Source organism: Anabas testudineus, chromosome 19 (genome assembly GCF_900324465.2).
Source record: "Anabas testudineus chromosome 19, fAnaTes1.2, whole genome shotgun sequence".
Taxonomy (NCBI): Eukaryota; Metazoa; Chordata; class Actinopteri; order Anabantiformes; family Anabantidae; genus Anabas; species Anabas testudineus.
This window is the reverse complement of record NC_046628.1, coordinates 10456205-10474824: the sequence shown is the minus strand read 5'-3', so window position 1 is coordinate 10474824 and position 18620 is coordinate 10456205. Positions and strand designations below refer to the sequence as shown.

At 41.0% G+C, this 18620-nt stretch overlaps 4 protein-coding genes across 4 annotated transcripts; 3 read left to right on the top strand and 1 right to left on the bottom strand.

The window, feature by feature from the left end:
* The first annotated feature begins 799 nt into the window (after positions 1-799).
* On the top strand, positions 800-5665 carry klhl11 (kelch-like family member 11). The gene is made up of 2 exons (XM_026352072.1): positions 800-2021; positions 3040-5665. Exons 1-2 carry the CDS (start codon positions 1483-1485, stop codon positions 4619-4621), a joined length of 2121 nt encoding a protein of 706 aa, XP_026207857.1. The 5' UTR covers positions 800-1482; the 3' UTR covers positions 4622-5665.
* A 448-nt stretch (positions 5666-6113) lies between these two features.
* Positions 6114-10457, top strand: LOC113156768 (7-methylguanosine phosphate-specific 5'-nucleotidase-like). Its single transcript, XM_026352074.1, has 10 exons — positions 6114-6429; positions 6880-6954; positions 7110-7208; positions 7438-7507; positions 7651-7697; positions 7766-7851; positions 8114-8203; positions 8434-8596; positions 9089-9289; positions 9399-10457. Exons 1-10 carry the CDS (start codon positions 6427-6429, stop codon positions 9513-9515), a joined length of 951 nt encoding a protein of 316 aa, XP_026207859.1. The 5' UTR covers positions 6114-6426; the 3' UTR covers positions 9516-10457.
* A 137-nt stretch (positions 10458-10594) lies between these two features.
* Positions 10595-14690, bottom strand: fkbp10b (FKBP prolyl isomerase 10b). The gene is given in 11 exon segments (XM_026352073.2): positions 10595-11066; positions 11509-11672; positions 11869-11977; positions 11979-12012; positions 12102-12291; positions 12477-12622; positions 12749-12938; positions 13182-13327; positions 13552-13741; positions 13893-14038; positions 14307-14690. Coding segments are annotated over 11 exon segments (1707 nt in total). The 5' UTR covers positions 14504-14690; the 3' UTR covers positions 10595-10871.
* An 818-nt stretch (positions 14691-15508) lies between these two features.
* On the top strand, positions 15509-18546 carry LOC113156748 (endoplasmic reticulum protein SC65-like). Its single transcript, XM_026352045.1, has 7 exons — positions 15509-16221; positions 16629-16778; positions 16861-17032; positions 17179-17307; positions 17389-17534; positions 17716-17799; positions 18026-18546. The coding sequence occupies exons 1-7, from the start codon at positions 15760-15762 to the stop codon at positions 18170-18172; spliced, it is 1290 nt and encodes a 429-aa protein (XP_026207830.1). The 5' UTR covers positions 15509-15759; the 3' UTR covers positions 18173-18546.
* Positions 18547-18620: the final 74 nt, after the last annotated feature.

Here is an 18620-nt window from a genome sequence, read left to right as displayed (position 1 = left end):
GAAAAAGGGGCTTTGTAATGGGATGAAGAATCAATCAAACGCATGATTTAAGTGTCACTCCACCATTGCCTTTCCTTGAACAACCCAGTTTACAACCCTGGTTGTAAACAAACGGTTGAAATTCATCAGTTACTGTAAATTTGATACCGTTTTGGGGTGTTCAAGTCTGACAAAGTGTTAAAATAACAGTTTGTGTTAGTACGGTGTCGGAACAGGACATGTAGAAGCATCCGAGGACAAAACAACAATACTTTGTGAATGAGCCCTGTGAGTCTTAGTGGCTTCTTTACTTGGGTGAATTATTGCAGATAATACAGATGTTGGCTCTATAAGAGAACTGTTCCACTGTAAAGATTTGACACCGACTCAGAACGCTTTGTAACTGTCCACTGTACGGCCTGCTGTGTTCGATTTGTGTTTTTTCTTTTGTTTTTGGTTTTTATTTAACATTGGAAAAACATGCTTTGTTTTTGTAATTTGCTGTCATATAGTAGTATAATAAATAAAAACGTATTGTTTTACTTTTCATTTTGGCCTAAGTATTTGTTATAGATGTTATAGTAAAACTGCAGATTTTGTTGCCAACATGAAGTTGTAGATGAATTGCTGGAAAAATGGGAACAACAGTGTTGATTCAGAGTCATGACCTTCGGCAAATGCACAGAGGTGTGTATGTATATACAGTATGCATTTCCCACATTTCACTACACCACCAGGTAACAAATTACTTTTAATTTCAATATTTAACCTTTACTAGAAGTAAAAAAACATGGTAAAGACAGAATGGTTATTGCACAGATGAAACTATAAGAACAAAAATAGTCCTTTTGATATGTTTTGCAACAACTATAACTCTGCCTGTGGACACCAAACCTAGAGGTTACTACTGACAAATACTGTTCATGAACATTTATTAACCAGAACTCATTTTACTAAATGTTCATGTGCTATTGATGTGTTATGTTTTGTTTAAATATAACACACAGTGCATGCAGTGTGTACTTGTACTGCTGCACCTTTCAATTAAAAAGGACTAAAATTTGTTTAGCAATAACAATAATTGTCATATTGTAGCTTAGGCTAATCTTTACCACGTAAGAGCACTTGTTTTCCATAAATGTAAACAGTTTATACTGCAAACTCATCTTCATTCTTCTACCATATTTATTAAGCTTATATAGATATATATAAACCAAAAACAAGGCAGTCCTAAATATTTCGCAACACGCATGCGCCAAAACGCAGCAAAGTTGCATTTCGCTAAAATAAAGACGCGCTAATGCGTCATAACCGCGTCAAAAATCGCCAGCATCTTGGACTTTGACGTGTTCTCGTCAGGGCTGCGGGTCTCCTGTGTGAACCGAGGTATTAGATTGAGAGTGACAGCCTCCCTCTGACGCGCCAGCCATCATCTGGAAACATCTCCGAAGACGGAAGTGCGCGCTCCGGTGTTACTGACGAGGCTCTGAACGCTGCGCCTGCATGTCCGTTTGTGGATGTTTGTTTACGTGTGTTGTTTACGCCTATGACTTCTTCCCAAAGCGCTGTCGTTTGCCTCTGAGACTGTCCTCCTCTTGTGGCATGGCAGCGGCAGCAGAAGGGCCGGAGGAGTGCGGCCGGAGCAGCGACGCGCACGGAGCGCTAACAGGTGATGGGGAAGCTGCGGAGGAGGCCGAGGACTTCACCTGCTCGGCCTACTGCTCGGAGCTCTCCCGGCGGCAGAACGAGCAGAGGAAGGCGGGACTGTTCTGCGACTTGACGCTGGTCCTCGGCTCCGGAGCCGTGCCCGGCCACGGGGTCCGGACCTTCTCCGCCCACCGCTCGGTTTTGTCCGCAGCGTCGCACTTTTTCACGCAGCTGCTGGGCGCAGAGTCCCAGACGGAGCGAGTGGAGCTGCAGGGCTGGAGCTCGGAAACTGGACCCGACCCGGACACGGTGGAGAGAGTCCTACAGTTTATGTACACAGGAGAGATCAGGGTAACCACCGCCAGTGTGCATGAAGTGTTGGAACTTGCTGACAGGTGATTTGAAGCCATGATCAGAATTAATATAAGAACATAACATAATATTTCAACTCGCACATACACGGAAGTGTTATCCAGTACCAGGGGCCTTTGATTACAGAGCCTTAACAAGCCACGCCTTGTCTGTGTCGTCATCATACCAGGTGTGACTTAACAGGTAAATACACCTGGTTAGCCAGGGAGCTTTAATAAAGATAAAAGAAAGGCCCCTTTTTTCATAGAGGCTTAGCTATAATTTAGAAAATTAGTTACACAACTATAGAATCTGTTTAATATCCTATAAGAGGAAAAAAACAAGCAAGTATTCTCATTTAAGAAGCTTAAACCAGTGACTTTAGGTAAATGTGTATGATGATCAATAGCTCATATTAGACCTGACTGGTTGATTTACTGCTCTAAAACCGTTGTAGCCTCTAGACAAGGCCCCTATTTTTATTCACCTTCTACATGATGTTTGTTCATTAATAAAAGACAAACACAAGTGTGATGCTCGCGCACAGGTGTTTTCACCTTACAAATTATGAATTGTCATGTGTTGTTTTACCTGTTGAGGTGGGCAATCATACACCTGTACTCCCAGCTTAACCTGGGCAAAGGTCTAAAGAGTCAGTTCAAACTAAAACCATAAGATCACCAAAATATTAATAAATAAACGTGATGACGATGCTCATGTACCGTAGTTGGTAAAATCAATAAGCACTGCAGAGACTAGAGGTTTTTAACAATCTAAGTAAAAATACTGTTTATTGTATTTTAGCCCAAATGTCAAACTGTAGAGCTAAAATGATTTATGAGCTAATCGATAAACATAAAGTAAATTAAAAAAAAAACCCTGATGGTTCCAGCTTCTTAAGCATGGCAACTTCTCATTTGCTTATATTATTTAAAACTTTGGTTAAGTTTTGTAGTGTATAGAAGTCATGGTCTGCTGCAGCCTTATAATACTGAAGTTACTCACTTCATGAAGCCTCACCAGTAAACTCTGAAACTAATTTTTACATCTTTATTCCATCAGGTTTCTGTTGGTGCAGCTAAAGAACTTCTGTGAGGAGTTTCTGATAAACAAACTGAATCTGTCCAACTGTGTAGCCGTGCACAGCCTCGCCCACATGCACAAACTAGACCGGCTGGACCTGGAGGCTGCTGTAATGATTAGAAGAAACTTCTACAAAGTTATTCGCAAAGACGAATTCTACATGCTGCCTTTTCATCTGGTGCGACAATGGCTGTCAGACCCGGAAATCACTATGGATTCAGAACAGGAGTTGTTTGAGGCTATTATAAAATGGGTGCAGCACAACACGGATGAGCGAGAGCAGCATTTTGAGGAGCTGTTCAGACTTTTAAGGCTGCCACAGATTGCTCCTACCTACCTGGCACGGGTGCTGAGAAAGGAGCCCTTAGTGGCAAACAGTGTAGCCTGTCAGAAGCTGGTGTCTGATGCTCTTGAAGTCCATGCTGTTCATTTCGAGAGCTTCAAATCAGCTGATTTAGAGCTCCTAGCGTCTTCCATGGCTGTAATCAAGCCACGTTTTGGTCAGAACATGGATGTAATCATGGTAGTGGGTGGCATTTCAGAAGGTGAGGAGTATTTGAGTGAGTGTGTGGGCTACTTTGTTGCTGAGGACCGTTGGGTCTACCTGCCACACATTCACAATCACCTGGATGGACATGCCATCGCAGTGACCGGCAACCAGGTCTATGTAGCAGGATCCATGGAACCAGGCTTCGCCAAGATGGTGGAACGCTACAACCCCAGCCTTAACAGCTGGGAGCAGGTCAGTAGCTTGACTGTCCGCAAGCACTCATTTGGTCTTACGTGTGTCAAAGACATACTCTATGGTATCGGTGGTCACGGCAACTTCAGTCCAGGCTTTAAGGATGTTACCATCTACAACCCTGAACAGGACGAGTGGTACAATCTGGAGCCTGCACCAAAGATACTACGAGATGTCAAAACAGTGAGTGTGGAGGACCGTCATGTGTATGTGATGGCCAGAACCCCTGTAGACATAGACAGTGACGATGGACTGAGGACTGTGACCACTTGTTATGATACAGAGAGTCACAAGTGGCAGGATGTGGACTCGCTACCACTCATCGATAACTACTGTAGTTTTCAAATGGCTGTTTCATCTACCAACTTCTACCACACAGCTTCCTGTTGCCCCAAAAACTACAAGGTAACACTTGAGGCTGCTCAACAGAAAATAAGCAGAAACATCTCAGACGACATCCTCGACAGCCTACCTCCAGAAGTCCTTAGTATGGAGGGTTCTGCTGTTTGCTACCTAGGTGAAGATATATTCATCATTGGTGGGTACAGGAACAGCAATAACATGGACAAGCAGTATCGAAAGGAAGCGTACCGTTACTGCGCCGAGAGGAAGCGTTGGATGCTGCTGCCACCTTTACCTCAGCCTCGATGCCGAGCTTCAGCCTGTCACGTTCGCATCCCATACCAGTATCTCAATGGCTGCCAGCGCTACACTGTGCCCCAGAACCTAGAACACCAGCGATACAGGCAACAGATGCAGCGGCTCAATCAGCGCTCCTTAGCTTTTCGGAGACAGCTGCAGTCTCAGATCGAATGTTGAGATTGAAAGTTGTGACCACAAATCGGACATTCTGCCTTGTCTGGTTAACACTTGATCTGCTCATTAATGCCTTGTTGTTATCTCAAGACTTTTGTCTTGGTTTTTGCCTTTATTGAAACGTCTGCATGAGTTTACCTGTGTCTGGGTGATGTAGGAAAAAAAATGTAAATCTGTTCCGCCTTGCATAAATATTTTGGCCTTATATTATTAGCTTAAGCCTTATTTTTATTCTTTTAAAGTGATACCATGATTGCTTCCATTTTCTAAAATATTTGAATTGCTAAACCTTTGCTTTTGATTCGCAGTGTGTGTTAATACCTACGAGTCTATGATGTTAATGTTTGTTGTGGTATAAGTGAGACAATTCTGACAGTTAACTGTGACAGTAAAGTTCAGTGTTGACATGTAAACTTTTAATAATTAATGATGTCTACATTAATTGTGAAGTAGACTACTATAGTAATTTAATTTCTACCTCTACTTTACATCCTAATTTTACTTTTTTTGCACTGTAATGATTAAAAACTGGGATGATTATGTTAAGTTTGTATGTTGTGTGTGTGTGCCACTTTAAAGAGACAATCATGAATCAGATTTTCTTTTTCTTTTTTTTACTTTATGTATTGAGCAAAGCACACTTTGGGGATCAGTGTGTCCCTCATTAAAATATAAACCTGCTCAATGCATTGTTGCACTAGAATATATACAGCTTTATAGTTTATAATTAAACAATAAAATAAAAATATTTTAGCTGGTCAAAATATGCTTTATTTGATTTTATTTGATTTTTTTGTTGCACAGCTTGAAAAATAGACCAAATATAACAATGACCACAAGTAAGTTTTGGTAAAAATAATTTTAATTTCTTTTAATTTGTCTTAACACATTCCATGTTGATACTAAGCAGCCCCTACAAACAATCCAGACTGATCTGGCTCTGTCTCTGTGAATGAAACATACGGACACTGCTCTGTGGAGTGAACACAGTGTACCCACCTGTGCCATTTTATTCCCTTCATTAAAGAAGCTGACACTTGGTCTTTATATTGTGCACCGTTGCTTTTTTTTTTCCAGTCATCTTTGTTGCTTTAATTTATTGTGCTTTATAACATACAATATACATGATGATAATTTGAAGACACTTCATGAGAACATTATTGAAATAGTCAGAGTGCAGAATCATTTTAAATGCATGTCTGAGCATTTATGTAACATGTTTGACTTTTACTAGTAAAACTATTTCTACACGGCGGTATTGCTACTTGTAAATACTTCCGCCACCAGAGTAGTGGCTAAAGTACACAAGCTCTTTACTCAAGTAAAAGTATAAAAACTTGCCTTGTACTCCACAACATGTTTCAGTAGTAGTAGTCCAAGTCTACCCTATTACAAGTGACAATCCTGCATTGGAAGTAATGTACTTGGTACTTCAAATTGAGTAAAGAATTTAAAGCTTTGCTGTAGTGTGGTACTTTTTGGGTACCTATTTCTTTCCTATTACTACTCTCTACTTCAAAAGTAGTAGTTTGTGTTTTTCTACCACCTCTGTTAATGTCCGCAGTGTAGTGGGAACAAAAACGTAGGAACGTTTGTGTTGGTACGTGTTCCTGGGGGGGAAGGTTTCAAGTGCGGACAAATCAATGTAAATTAATTGTATAGAGAATGTAAAGACTCAACAACAGTCTACTTTTAACGATTACTACGAGATTTTATCGTTTTCTTTTTTAGATTTGTGCAGTTTGTCTTTTAACAAAATGTATTTTTAATGTTTGCACCGAGTTTTAACGTCGCCGAATCGTCAGGTTATGGTGAGTTTTAGCGGTGAATGTTACGTAATCACCGCAGTCGTTAAATTGAATGTTGTTAATTGAAAAAAAACCTGAAGGTTTGAGTCGTAAAATAACGAAATAAAAAACGTTTTAATGTGTTGTTATCCAAATATAAGGTATTTTTATTTATTTATTATTGTTATTATTGTACGACGAACAAACTATGTTGTAAAATCTTAATGGATAACTTAATTAATTTGACACATGTAAGAGAGGCTCAGCTTCCTGTTTGCTTCTTGACTGGAGTCCACCTAAAGTCAATTAATTAATTAGACACACTGCACCTGAGTGCATGTTTATTATATGTTTACCTGTGAATAAATATAAAATGTAAATATAACTAATCTGACAAAAAAAAAAACATTTTGATGGTTAAAAATTTAATTAGTTTATTATGTTCTTTGTCCTTGTTCTTGGTTGTACATACAGATATACCATATTCCCTGGATCAACATGCCGGTGCGGGCAGTTCTGGGAATATGGCACCAGCTGAGCAAGAAAGAGGTGAGAAACATTTCTGGATGAGGATAATAGAAGTGTCATTCAGAGGATTTACATACTTTTACATAGCTAAGAAAGCCTAAAATATTGTGTACTACACACAAATCACTTTAAGCCGACTTGTTGATTAATTTCTGATGAGAAAATACGCTTTTCAGATTCCAGAGCTTGCTAAGTGCTCAGTGCTGATGAGGGAGCGCAGCAAAGTAGAGGAGACGATCTACAGCATGCAGCAAGCAGGGGCAGGTAGCCTGCAGGTGAGGGAACAGTGCACCAGAGAATAATCTAGGATATAAAGTGTTATCTAATCTGCCCTTTGCAATCTGTCAGCACAGACTTTCTGTCTTTGTTATTTTTGTCAGTAAACTTTAGACTAGTAATGCAAATTACAAAAATGCAAAAGTTCCCCCCAGGTTTAACTTAAGAAATCAATCAAAAATATGTATCTGAGAGAGTTTTATTGTTTAAAGCATGATTTTTTCTCAGGTAATTTCCGACTTTGATATGACACTGACCAGATTTGCCTATAATGGCAAGAGAATGCCCACCACCCACAGTAAGCACAGTCATAAACACTGATAAAATTCACATTTAATGATTGATCTAGTTTGTATTTGTGTGCTTTATTTGGTTACTTTGTTGATTACCTGTTTTGACTTGTTCTCTTCTGTAGCTTTCATAAACCTGTCCTTTTTTCAGATATCCTGGATAACAGGTTGTTGATTAATGAGGCTTGTGCTAAAAGGGTAAGTGTGCTACAGTCATATGGCATTAGTGTCTTTTTTTACACTTAGAACTTTTTGCTCCATTGTAGATGAGGGAGCTGATGAACACCTACTATCCTATAGAGATTGATACGAACCGGAGTGCTGAAGAGAAGCTGCCTCTTATGGTGGAGTGGTAAGAGACAGACAGATTGCTAAGAAATATTACCACTTCTGTCTTAATATTTTAATGTGATCAGTTGTTTGCTGCTTTAAATTTTATCTGTTTATATCGTAGTGTAATACCTTACTATGCTTTTAACACGTCATTTTATAAAAATCTTTCATAAGATAAGAAAGGATTGATTTTTGGAAACTAAATTTCTTTAAGGACCTACTAAACAAAACAGAATCAAAGCCCATGAGATCCTAAAATTGTTTTGTGCTTTTCTTAACAGGTGGACTAAAGTACATAAGTTACTGATTCAGCAGAAAATTAGAAAGGACATGCTGGGCATGGCTGTCAAGGAATCCAACGCTATGCTCAGGTACACACACCCAAAATGCTGGATTAACAAATAAAAATACTCCTGCACAACAGAGAAAAAAGGAAAAAAAATAATACAATAATACTTGATATGAGATCATATTGTTTCTCTCCCCACATGAGGCAACATTAACATTTTAGTTTGTACAGTCTGGCTGCTTGTCAATGTGTCATCTGACTTGAGTAGGCATTGGTTCATGTGTGTAATGACTGGTGCTGATGTGTCTTTAGGGACGGCTACAAACAGTTTTTTGACCGTCTGTCAGAGAACCAGGTCCCTCTGCTGATCTTCTCAGCTGGTGTTGGAGATGTCCTGGAGGAGGTGATCCGACAGAACCACGTCTTCCATCCTAACGTCCATGTCATCTCTAACTACATGGACTTTGACCACACTGTGAGTCCGACCACAGCTGCCTGTCATTCATTTTACATTGTGTTTATTGTTGTGTGAAATGGCCTGCAGGATTTTTAACTCCCAAATTGACAACCTCTACTTTCTATAAACTGTGGCCAGAGATGGTCAATTAACTTTCATGGTTATTGAAAGAGTATTTTTAGAAAGTATAGAAAAAGATAACAGTATTAGCGTTATTGATAATCAATAAATTGATACAGCTGCCAGTGAAATTTGAAACCAAAGAAAACATTGTAAATAAGATTCACAATCAACATAAAGGAAAAAACAGCATGTGGAAAACCGTATTACCAAACTATTAGCCCAAAGCTTTAAAGCTAACCATCTAAATAAAGAGCACTAATTTGTAGAATTAGTAGTTGTTCTCATCATAGTTTAGGCTTTCATCAGGAAGCTCATCAGTCTGGTTTTACCACCATTGTCAATTTCTGTGTGAGAGAACCTTTCTTAAACATAGTTTTTTTCGATCAGGGGGTCCTGCGATCCTTCCAAGGCCAACTAATCCACACGTTCAACAAGAGGGAAGGTGCTCTGTCCCAAGCAGCTGGGCTCAGGCAGTTGAAGGGTCGATCTAATGTGCTGTTGCTGGGAGACTCTTTGGGAGACCTGACCATGGCTGATGGGGTGTCAGAGCCAAAGAACATCCTGACCATCGGCTTCCTCAACGACCAGGTCAGCAAAGAAAAGCCGATTGAACGAACTAGTGTTTGGTGGTTTGATTTCTTGTTGTAACTCACTTGTGGACAATGGGTTCTCGCTGTCTGTGTCCCATGATTCACAGGTAGAAGAAAGGAAAGAGTCGTACATCAACTCCTTTGACATTGTGCTGGTGAATGATGAGACGCTGGACGTTCCAAACAGCATCCTCAGATACATTACCTCATCAAGGAACAAGTAAGACACTAAAAGGAAGTGGACACTTTATAACAAAATACACATAGAGTGATTTTGTTCACTTTATTTAGTGTTGCGTGCAGTCACAATCCTGCATGGCTATCTTCACATACCTCAAACTGGACTTTTGAAATCTGTGTCCAGTATAATAATGGTGCAGATCACTTTTCATATTTGTATAAACCACTTAGAATTTTGTGATTTATGTTTGGGTGCTGAGCTGTAATTCTTCTTCCTCCTGTTTGTTTTGTTTGAGAGAATCTCATTTTAACACAATGAAGCAATAATTTATATTGTGTTACATATTATGGCATTAATATTTAAAGCCCTATCCGTTGTTTTACTGTATCAGGACAAGCTGCTGTTATGTATCTTTACGTTATGCTAATTTAAAAGCAACAACCTGACACATTTTGTTAATATAGTTGCCAAATCTACCATTCTGCCACGTTTTTATGTACCGTTTACATTTGCCGAAACTGCAAGTACTTGATGCTCAAACTTACACATAATATACACATGGATCATCATGTACTTGCAGCGTGCTGCTATCTTGACGTTATTCTGTGAGTTTTTAAGCTATTGAGTAATTCTAACCTTGTTTTTTTATTCTGTGACAGTGGAGACACAGTTTAAGTGCAGCCGCATTCCTAAGAAAGGAAAGCACTGTTTTATCTTTCAACCAAAACACTGGCTGCTATACAAGTTAATTGCTGTTTACTGTATTTATTGTAACTAAGTGTGCCAACGTTTTTAAAAAAGCCAAATTATTTTTTGTAAGTTGACACATTTTTGCAGTAAAGTAAGTTTCAGCTAATTAATAAGTGATTAATTAATGTTTCATCAGAAAGCTCTATAAGCTACATAAAAAAAAAAGAGCATTACTTGTAATTTTAAAAAAGTTGAGATGAAGGAAGATGTATACATACTGCCATGTAACACTGACTCACTACCTCGTAAAGAGTGACACTGAGAATTGCTGTAATTATCTGCAATAATCTTACATCTGTGTTTATGATAAACACAGGTGCCGTTAGTTCAGATATCCGATGTTTTTCTGTGCAATGATAGAAGTGCTAGAAAAAAATGAAACCATTTTTATTTTCAAATATTCAAACATTGTCATTACGGTGACTTTCAGGAACAAATAAAGGTGCTTGGTAGATTTTTTTGAAATACAATTATTAAACACTAACAATCATACAAAACAAAACTCCACAGAAACATCCTTTGCAGTATTTTCTTGTCAAAGACTGTTCAATATTAAATTGTGATGCTGTACGGGGAAAAGTCTCTTGTTGCTTGTTTTTAAAGGTACTGGGGTTTATTCCTGAGAGAGAATGAAGGCATTTGGTCCTCATCACAACTCCTCGTGCCTCGCCTGTTCCCTTTCTATGTCCTCGTCCACCTTCAGTTTGAGCTCGTTGGCTGTGATCACTCCATCTTTATTTCGGTCTTGGTTTTGAAACATGTCGGCAACAACCTGCTCCATACTCATTCCTGGCTTAGTACGACCTTTGCCTTCTGCCACTTGGAGCTTGATAAACTCTCCAAACTAAAAAGATTCAAAGAGGAATTTTGATGCTTAATAACATGGTAACAAGTACAGCTGTGAAGGTACTAACTCACTAGCGTCACTAAATGATTCTATAGATTAGATTTTTTTGTCAACTGCTGTTTCCAAAGGAAATAACACGCTTTGTATCTCAATCTTCAGAATTATTATCATGTAATAGAACAATTACACACTCACTCACTCTTAAATCATGCTGTCTAATTACCAAATTCGGTTCTGTTTTACCATTATTTGGCCTTTTGACCTCAAAAGTAGTGACTATGTAAATGCTATTTACATATAAAACCATTAGCTAATAGCTAATAATGTAAAAATATGTAGAATACAGTTTCTGCTTTTCGTATTTTAAGTAGTGGTATTTTTCTACTAATAGTTTTGAATTTACTTTTTCTTTTCTAAACATGATAAAACCGTGACGTACCTCTTCCTGTGGAACCTCTTTGTTCTTGTTCATATCCAGGGCTTCAAACAGGTCTGCAGGAGTGTCCTTGATCCACACAAACAGGTAACCAGGTGGGACTCCCTTCTCGAAGCTCACCAGTTCAATGTCAAAGACCAACACTGCACTGCTCGGCACACCAGACACTGGTGGATAGAAAGCAACAAATACACTGTTTTACTATGGGTTTACCTCTTAGTGACTATGAAATGTACGTCTTTGTACTCCATATGCATAACAACCTTGGGACTTTAGGTTAATACTCAAACTATCTTTCTCATGATAAACAAGGATGCAGTTTCAGTAGGTTCTCGGTTGTTATGAGAGCAGCAGAAACATCACCTCCTTTTTCTCCGTGGCCCAAGTGAGGAGGCACCGTCACCACCCTCTTCTCTCCTGCACACATGCCTTGTAAACCCACGTCCAGCCCATCGATCACTTTGTCTGAACCCCAACACTGCGTCCTGCATATTCTCATAGTCGTGCCTGAATACATATTGGACAAATGAAAGTGAGAGTTTGTTTGCGGATTTAAAATTGCTAAAACGGGATGAGTGTGGTCGGTGGTGACTCACGAGGAAAAGAGCAGCGTTCCGTCCACCAGGGTGCAGTTGTAGTGGTAGTGGACAAGGTCGTTCACCGCCGTGGTGTCATTACACACTTCAGGTCTGTACTTGACCTGGATGTCCACTGTGTCGTTGGGATTGTGGAAGTCGATGACGTGGATGTCAAACACTAATACAGCTGAAGGAGGGATGATGTCACCTGAAACCATCACACAAAATGTATTTTAGTTAAAAGCACAGTGAGTTTCTACACTAAAATAAATTGGTACAGCCAGAAAATGTTTGCTATCTTATCGTTCATCAATGCTTCAGCCAAATAATTTTATGCCTGCACTAAAATCATTCACACATTTACAGGCTGCTGGAAGATCTCCAGTAACTCACCGGCTCCTTGCTCTCCATACGCCAGGTGTGGAGGGATGGTGACCTTTCTCCTCTCCCCACTGCAGATTCCCACCAGGGCCTGGTCCATACCTGGAATCACATACCCCATCCCGACGTAGGTGTTGTATGTGCTGTTCCTCTGATAGCTGCGGACCGTAACATTTATGCCAAATTGAGCAGGTTGTATTATAAGTGCAGGGCATGTGAAAATACGAAAGCTGAGTTGTGACCCAGTTACAGTCTTCTACACTGTCAGTGTGACCTGAGCCCACCTGGTGTCGAAGGTGAGTCCGTTCAAGAATGTCCCGTTGTAGTGGTAACGGACGTAATCTCCAACCACAGACCTGCGAGTGCACGGCTCCGGCACCAGCTGCTCCTCGATGGTGATGTTGTCCTTCGGGTTATGAATGTCCACCAGCAGGATGTCAAACACCAGGGTCGCCTGAGGGGGGATCTCTGTACCTACAGAAGGTGGAGAATTTAAAAGAATACTTGTTGACTGTAGGTTTCCCTTACACTATATATTGTGGTTACATTTAACCAGGTTAAATATGTAAATCAGAGCTAAATAAATTAAGGGGGCTTTAGGTGCCATGTTCATTTCATTGAGATGTGATTTGTGAGGATTTCTCTGTGATGAGCTCATTTTAAATCCCCTTTAAAGCAAAGCCATTTCCCTTCTCTTGTAATGTTGGTCACACTCACCAGATCCTTTTTCTCCGTATGCCTTGAAGGGTGGGATCACAACATTTCTGATCTCTCCCACACACATGCCCAGCAGGCCCTCGTCCATGCCCTTGACCAGCCAACCCTCACCCACTAGGGTGTTGTGAGTCTGCTTCCTGTTGTAGCTGCATAGGGCTCATACAAGCGCAAAGTCAAGCACACAACATAGACAACACACCTGGATGACAGTAAAAACACACAAAGCTCTGTTTCAGTTCCTGGAGCACACACACACACACACACACACACACATCCTTTAAGATAATCAGAATCTGTCTAGTAGCCATTTTGTTACATCATAAATGAACCTTTCCACTGAATAACCACAGTCATCCACGACAGATATCACCTGGAGTCGAAGACGGTGCCATCGAGCAGAGTCCCGTTGAAATGATAACGCACAAAGTCAGTGCGCATCACAGAGCGTTTGCAGTCTTTGGGAGTGGTGATGGTTTTGGTGACGACCATGTCGGCCCTGTTCCACAGATCCAGCAGATGGATGTCAAACACTATCGTGGTGTCTGGAGGAACTACATCACCTGAAAACATGGATAGGTAAAGGGAAGCTCTCTTGCAGTGACTAAAATCAGTGTTCATGATGATCCCCTCTCACCCAGCTCCCACCCGGAAATGTGCTGCCACCTCTGACCTCCCACCAGAACAGTTCTGTGTGGGACATTATCCATTTACCTGCACCGGTGCTTCCATAGGCCAGGTGAGGAGGGACAGTGATGGTCCTGCGCTCATTCACGCACATGCCCTGCAGACCTTTGTCGATGCCTGCGATGAGGCGACCCTCACCCAACATGCCAACTTTGGCGGCTCCTCTCTGGTAGCTGCGAAGACAACATTTCCAAAAACAAAGGAAGAGTCAGAAGTGGGTCAACTCAGAGGATGTGAACTCTACATCTGCATGTAGAGTTTTCTTACTGGATCACTGCCAAACCTCTTTTAAATAATCATCTCAGTATTTCTGCAGTTCCAAAAGTTGGACTTGCAGCTGAGTTTAGGGCCTCTGCAGCACAATCAGCAACTGTACGAGCTATTGAAGCAAAACTTAAATAAATGCATTTACAATTTTGCACATAATGCGAACAAACTTACCTGGAATCAAATGTTTTTCCGTCGGTAAACGTGGCGTTATAGTGGTAACGCACGTAATCTCCGTTTTTCGCTTCCCTGGCACAGACCTGAGGGATGGAGTATCTGTCCACGACTACATCTCCTAGAACTGGACTGGGATTACAGTCCACGGAAGACCACGTAATGAGGAGGAAAAAGACAATGCAGCAGGCAAACATGTTTACAGGATCGAGTCGAGTAACTTAGAGGGATTCAAAGCAACGGTGATAATTAAACTTAAGGCCTGTGCCGTGTGTGCGCTTTACGCAGAGGTGGAGCAGCACAGCGGCGTCTGAAGCCTGTAAACGTGGACAATCTCCAGGTTGCTGTGCAGTTTTACCAGAGGGAGGAATGTCGGGGTTGGGAGTGGGAAGAGCCTCCGTCAAGTTAACTACAATAATAAAAGAGCAGGACTTCCTCTGAAAGGGATGGTCATGTTGTGAGGGGGGGGAAAGTAGGAAACTAAAAATATAATAATAAATCTAAATTCATGGTACATGATGAGTACTATACGTCTATTCTGTTTTTGTAGAAATAAGTCAACAAGTTGTGACTTGTAATAAATCAGACATTCAAAAGAGGTCGTTTTATTTTCAGGTTTAACTCTGTTCCTAAGATTTGTATCTAAACTTCTATCTATTGTCCCTGATATGACGGGAAACACCATTCTTTTCGAAGTTGTCGACTTTCCCCTTTTATTTTGAAGGAAACTTGTCTGTGAGTCCGTGCACCTCTGGATCCAGCTGCAGGGAGCTCCCAGGTCCGCCTCCTTCTGGATCAGCTTCTAGGAGCCGAAATACGGTCCGAGGTCTTTAAGAGGGTTCAGTTTTTCCGACGAGTGCTGTGACGTTGAGGCAAAACTAAACTCCAGCAGAGTTCACTTCCTTTCTATTGTCACGACTTCTCAGATTGTTGTTAATTACTCCGGACTACAGGAGCCCGTAGGATTCAAGTCTAAAGAATCCTGAATGTGTGTCTTAGGTTTTAAATCTGACTTTAATCGAGATGATTGAGATTCTCAGTCTTTGTTCCTGTCTGAGAACAAACTCGTATTTCCACGTATATTTTTACAGTAAAAGAATAAAATATATTTTTAAAGGCTTCGCTGAACCTGAACATGATCTTTGACTGTAAAAGTCAAGAGTTTGATGAAAAGGAAAGCATCAGTGCCCAGGAGTGGTACCCGGTAACAACAGCGGAGGAAATCAGCCACATTGCGCACAGACGGTCGTTTTTACGCGCACCTATTCTTAGGTGTAGCTACACTACTGACTGCTACAGTGACAGCTGTAGGGCCCACACTGAGAAACCTGAGACATTAACCTCTGAAGGGCCCAATCCCGGAATTCCCACAGGCCCCTAAGCACTTCAGCAGACAGAGTTACCAGCAGCAGAAGTCAGAAGCAGACTTTAACATGAAGGATATGATTCTATCATGGTTCCACTTTGCGTAAAAGGAGACGCGCTCTCGACGTTGCTTTGTTTGACCTTTATTTTTGTGACAGCTGCGCAGTATGAGAACTACAGTTTCAGAAGTTTCCCCAGAGAGGAGCTCCTGCCCATCACCACTGCGTATGGACTGGCTTTGGACAGCTACATAGCGGAGAATTGGACGGAATCCATCAAATATCTGGAGCTGAGTTTGCGTTTGCACCGGCTTCTAAAAGACAGTGCGAGATACTGTGCGCTGCACTGTAATAAAACCAGCCACGATGAGCCGTCCGGTACCGAGAACCGGGATCTCCGTGTCTACTGGCACGTTATGATGAGAGCTTCATGTCAGAAGAAGTGCAGGGAGCACTTCCCCGCGCTGCAGCTCCCTCTGCCCGGCAGAGAGATCCTGGAGGACTTCAACAGAAGAGCTCCGTACAGATATCTGCACTTTGCTTATGCCATGGTGAGACGCGCTGTGTTTAGGACACTAAATACAGGACAGACACATCCCCCTGAAAGAATGAGGACACATTATGAGCAGGGATCACCAGCAAAATGAGGAAACAATGAAGTAGACTGGAAAGTACAGAGTAAATAAAGGAGTTTCTCCAGCTTCTCTATACTTAAACAAAAGAAATGAACTCTTAATCAATAAAAACTTGATTAAAAGTGGGTTTCTGTGATACATAAATGTGCATGTTTGAATCCCAGGTAACAACTTAATCAGCCACAGAGGAGTTTGTTGTGTTTATTAAGATCAGTCCTATACTTGCCACCTAGGTGTAGCAAGAGAACCTAAAAATCTGAATGAACAGTACATGTAACCAGTGTTCCTACCAACATCTGAGGGGTTCCACCGTGTTTGTGCAGCTCAACGACCTGCAGAGGGCCGTCCCACACGCACACACCTTCCTCCAGAAAAACCCAGAGGACCAGGAGATGCAGCAACTCATGGAGGAGTACAAAAGCAAGTACGACCTGAGCGGCTACCTCACTGACCATGAAGAGCAACCATACGAGGTGACGGCAGCCCTGGTTCTGATACAGAGTTCTGCAGGAATTTGTTTTTGTCCTCTGACAGTATCAATCATCTCCTTTCCAGGCTCCCTTTCTTAAAGGAGTACGACTCATCAGTTCAGGCGACTACAGCAGCAGCATCCAACACATGGAGGATGCTCTGAGCCTCTACATCCGTCAATATGAGCTGTGCCAGATAGACTGTGAAGGGATCAATCAGCTTTTACCAGACAAGGATCTTTACGCAGCCATAGCAGGTTAGTACGCAGTAATTAATAAAAGCTGGAGTTTCCAACACGCAGGTCCCTACATTTCCAAAATGACAAACAGGAACACTAAATACATCTTGGAGTCTATGTTTAGCAAAATACCTCATCACATGTCGTCCTTTCTGTCCTTCCAGATGTCTATGTTGATGTTTTAAGGTGTAAGCTGCAGTGTGAGGAGAACCTGAAGCCTAATGTTGGTGGTTATTTTGTGGAGAAATTTGTAGCCACTATCTACCACTACCTCCAGTATGCGTATTACAAGAGTACGTTTACCATCAATCAGTTTTCCATCACTGCTCTTGAATAGTATTTCACATCAATACTCATCTGTGCGTTTGCCTCAGTGAACGACGGCCGTAGTGCAGTGCCCTGTGCACACAGCTACGTCCTGTTTGAACCTGAAGACCAGGTCATGAAGCAGAACCTGTTGTATTATCAGGCCTACAGCGAACAGTGGGGCCTTCAGGCTGACCACTTCACACCAAGGAGGGTGAGAGGAAACTAAATGTTTTTGTTGATGTTAACATCACCTATAATATGATAAAGCAGATTAAAAGACTTCTATGATGAACAGAGACACATACTCAGTTTTTATGTGTGAATTTGACTGTTCAACGAGTTCAATAATCTTTTAATATGTAGCAATGTATCTGTATTTGTGTCTGAACTAGGAGGCTCTTCAACTTCACAACCAGACCGTGAGTCAAAAGCAGATGCTGACATTCGCAGAGAGGTTTTTACAGTTGGATGATGAGGTGAGAATTTATCTTGTGATTTACAGGTACTTTAACAACTTTTCAAACAATCGAAAAGTTCCTTTCATATCTTTAAAGCTCAATACACAGAATAACTTAACTAAAATGTTGAGAAATGACTTTGAGACTTCAAAGTATTGACTTTTTGGAGCAAACATCAATAAGTGTTAAGTGTGTTGCCAATCTCTGTAAACATTTATGGATTATTATATGTGGTATTTTTCAGGATTTTCTAGGAGAAGAGGAAGCAGCATTTCTGGCTACCGAGTCTCCAGATGCTGAGTTTGAAGGTCTGGGAGACTACGAGGAGTCAATCTACGCTAACTGGAGGCAGCAAAAAGGCAAAGGAGATGCTGGGAGGTCCGACATCTGAAGAGAGCCGAAGACAGCAGATGGAACTGCTTTTTATAGTTTGAATTCTTCTATTTGTATCTAAATATTCAAATCAAGAGCCATAAACAAACATCCAACATTATATCATAGTAGCTTCCATCTTTAAAGAGTATTCTCTTGTACAAAAGGTATATTAGTGTAAGTATACACTTTGCATCCAACATATTTTAAAGGTGTGTTTCTAGGTTGAGTACTTGCATGCTACATTTTCACTTTCTCAGTGTTGACCTCTACCGACGGACAGCTGAAGACAGACACAGCTCTCATCCCTCCCTCAACAAACTCTGCAGAAACATCACTGATTCCCAGTAAATATTTAAAAATATTTACACATCTGCCTGATTACTGCGCAGGCAGGACTGCAAACAAGTTTCACATTAACCCTTTGTTAATTTAATGTTCTTCAATAACCAGAAATAGTCTGTACA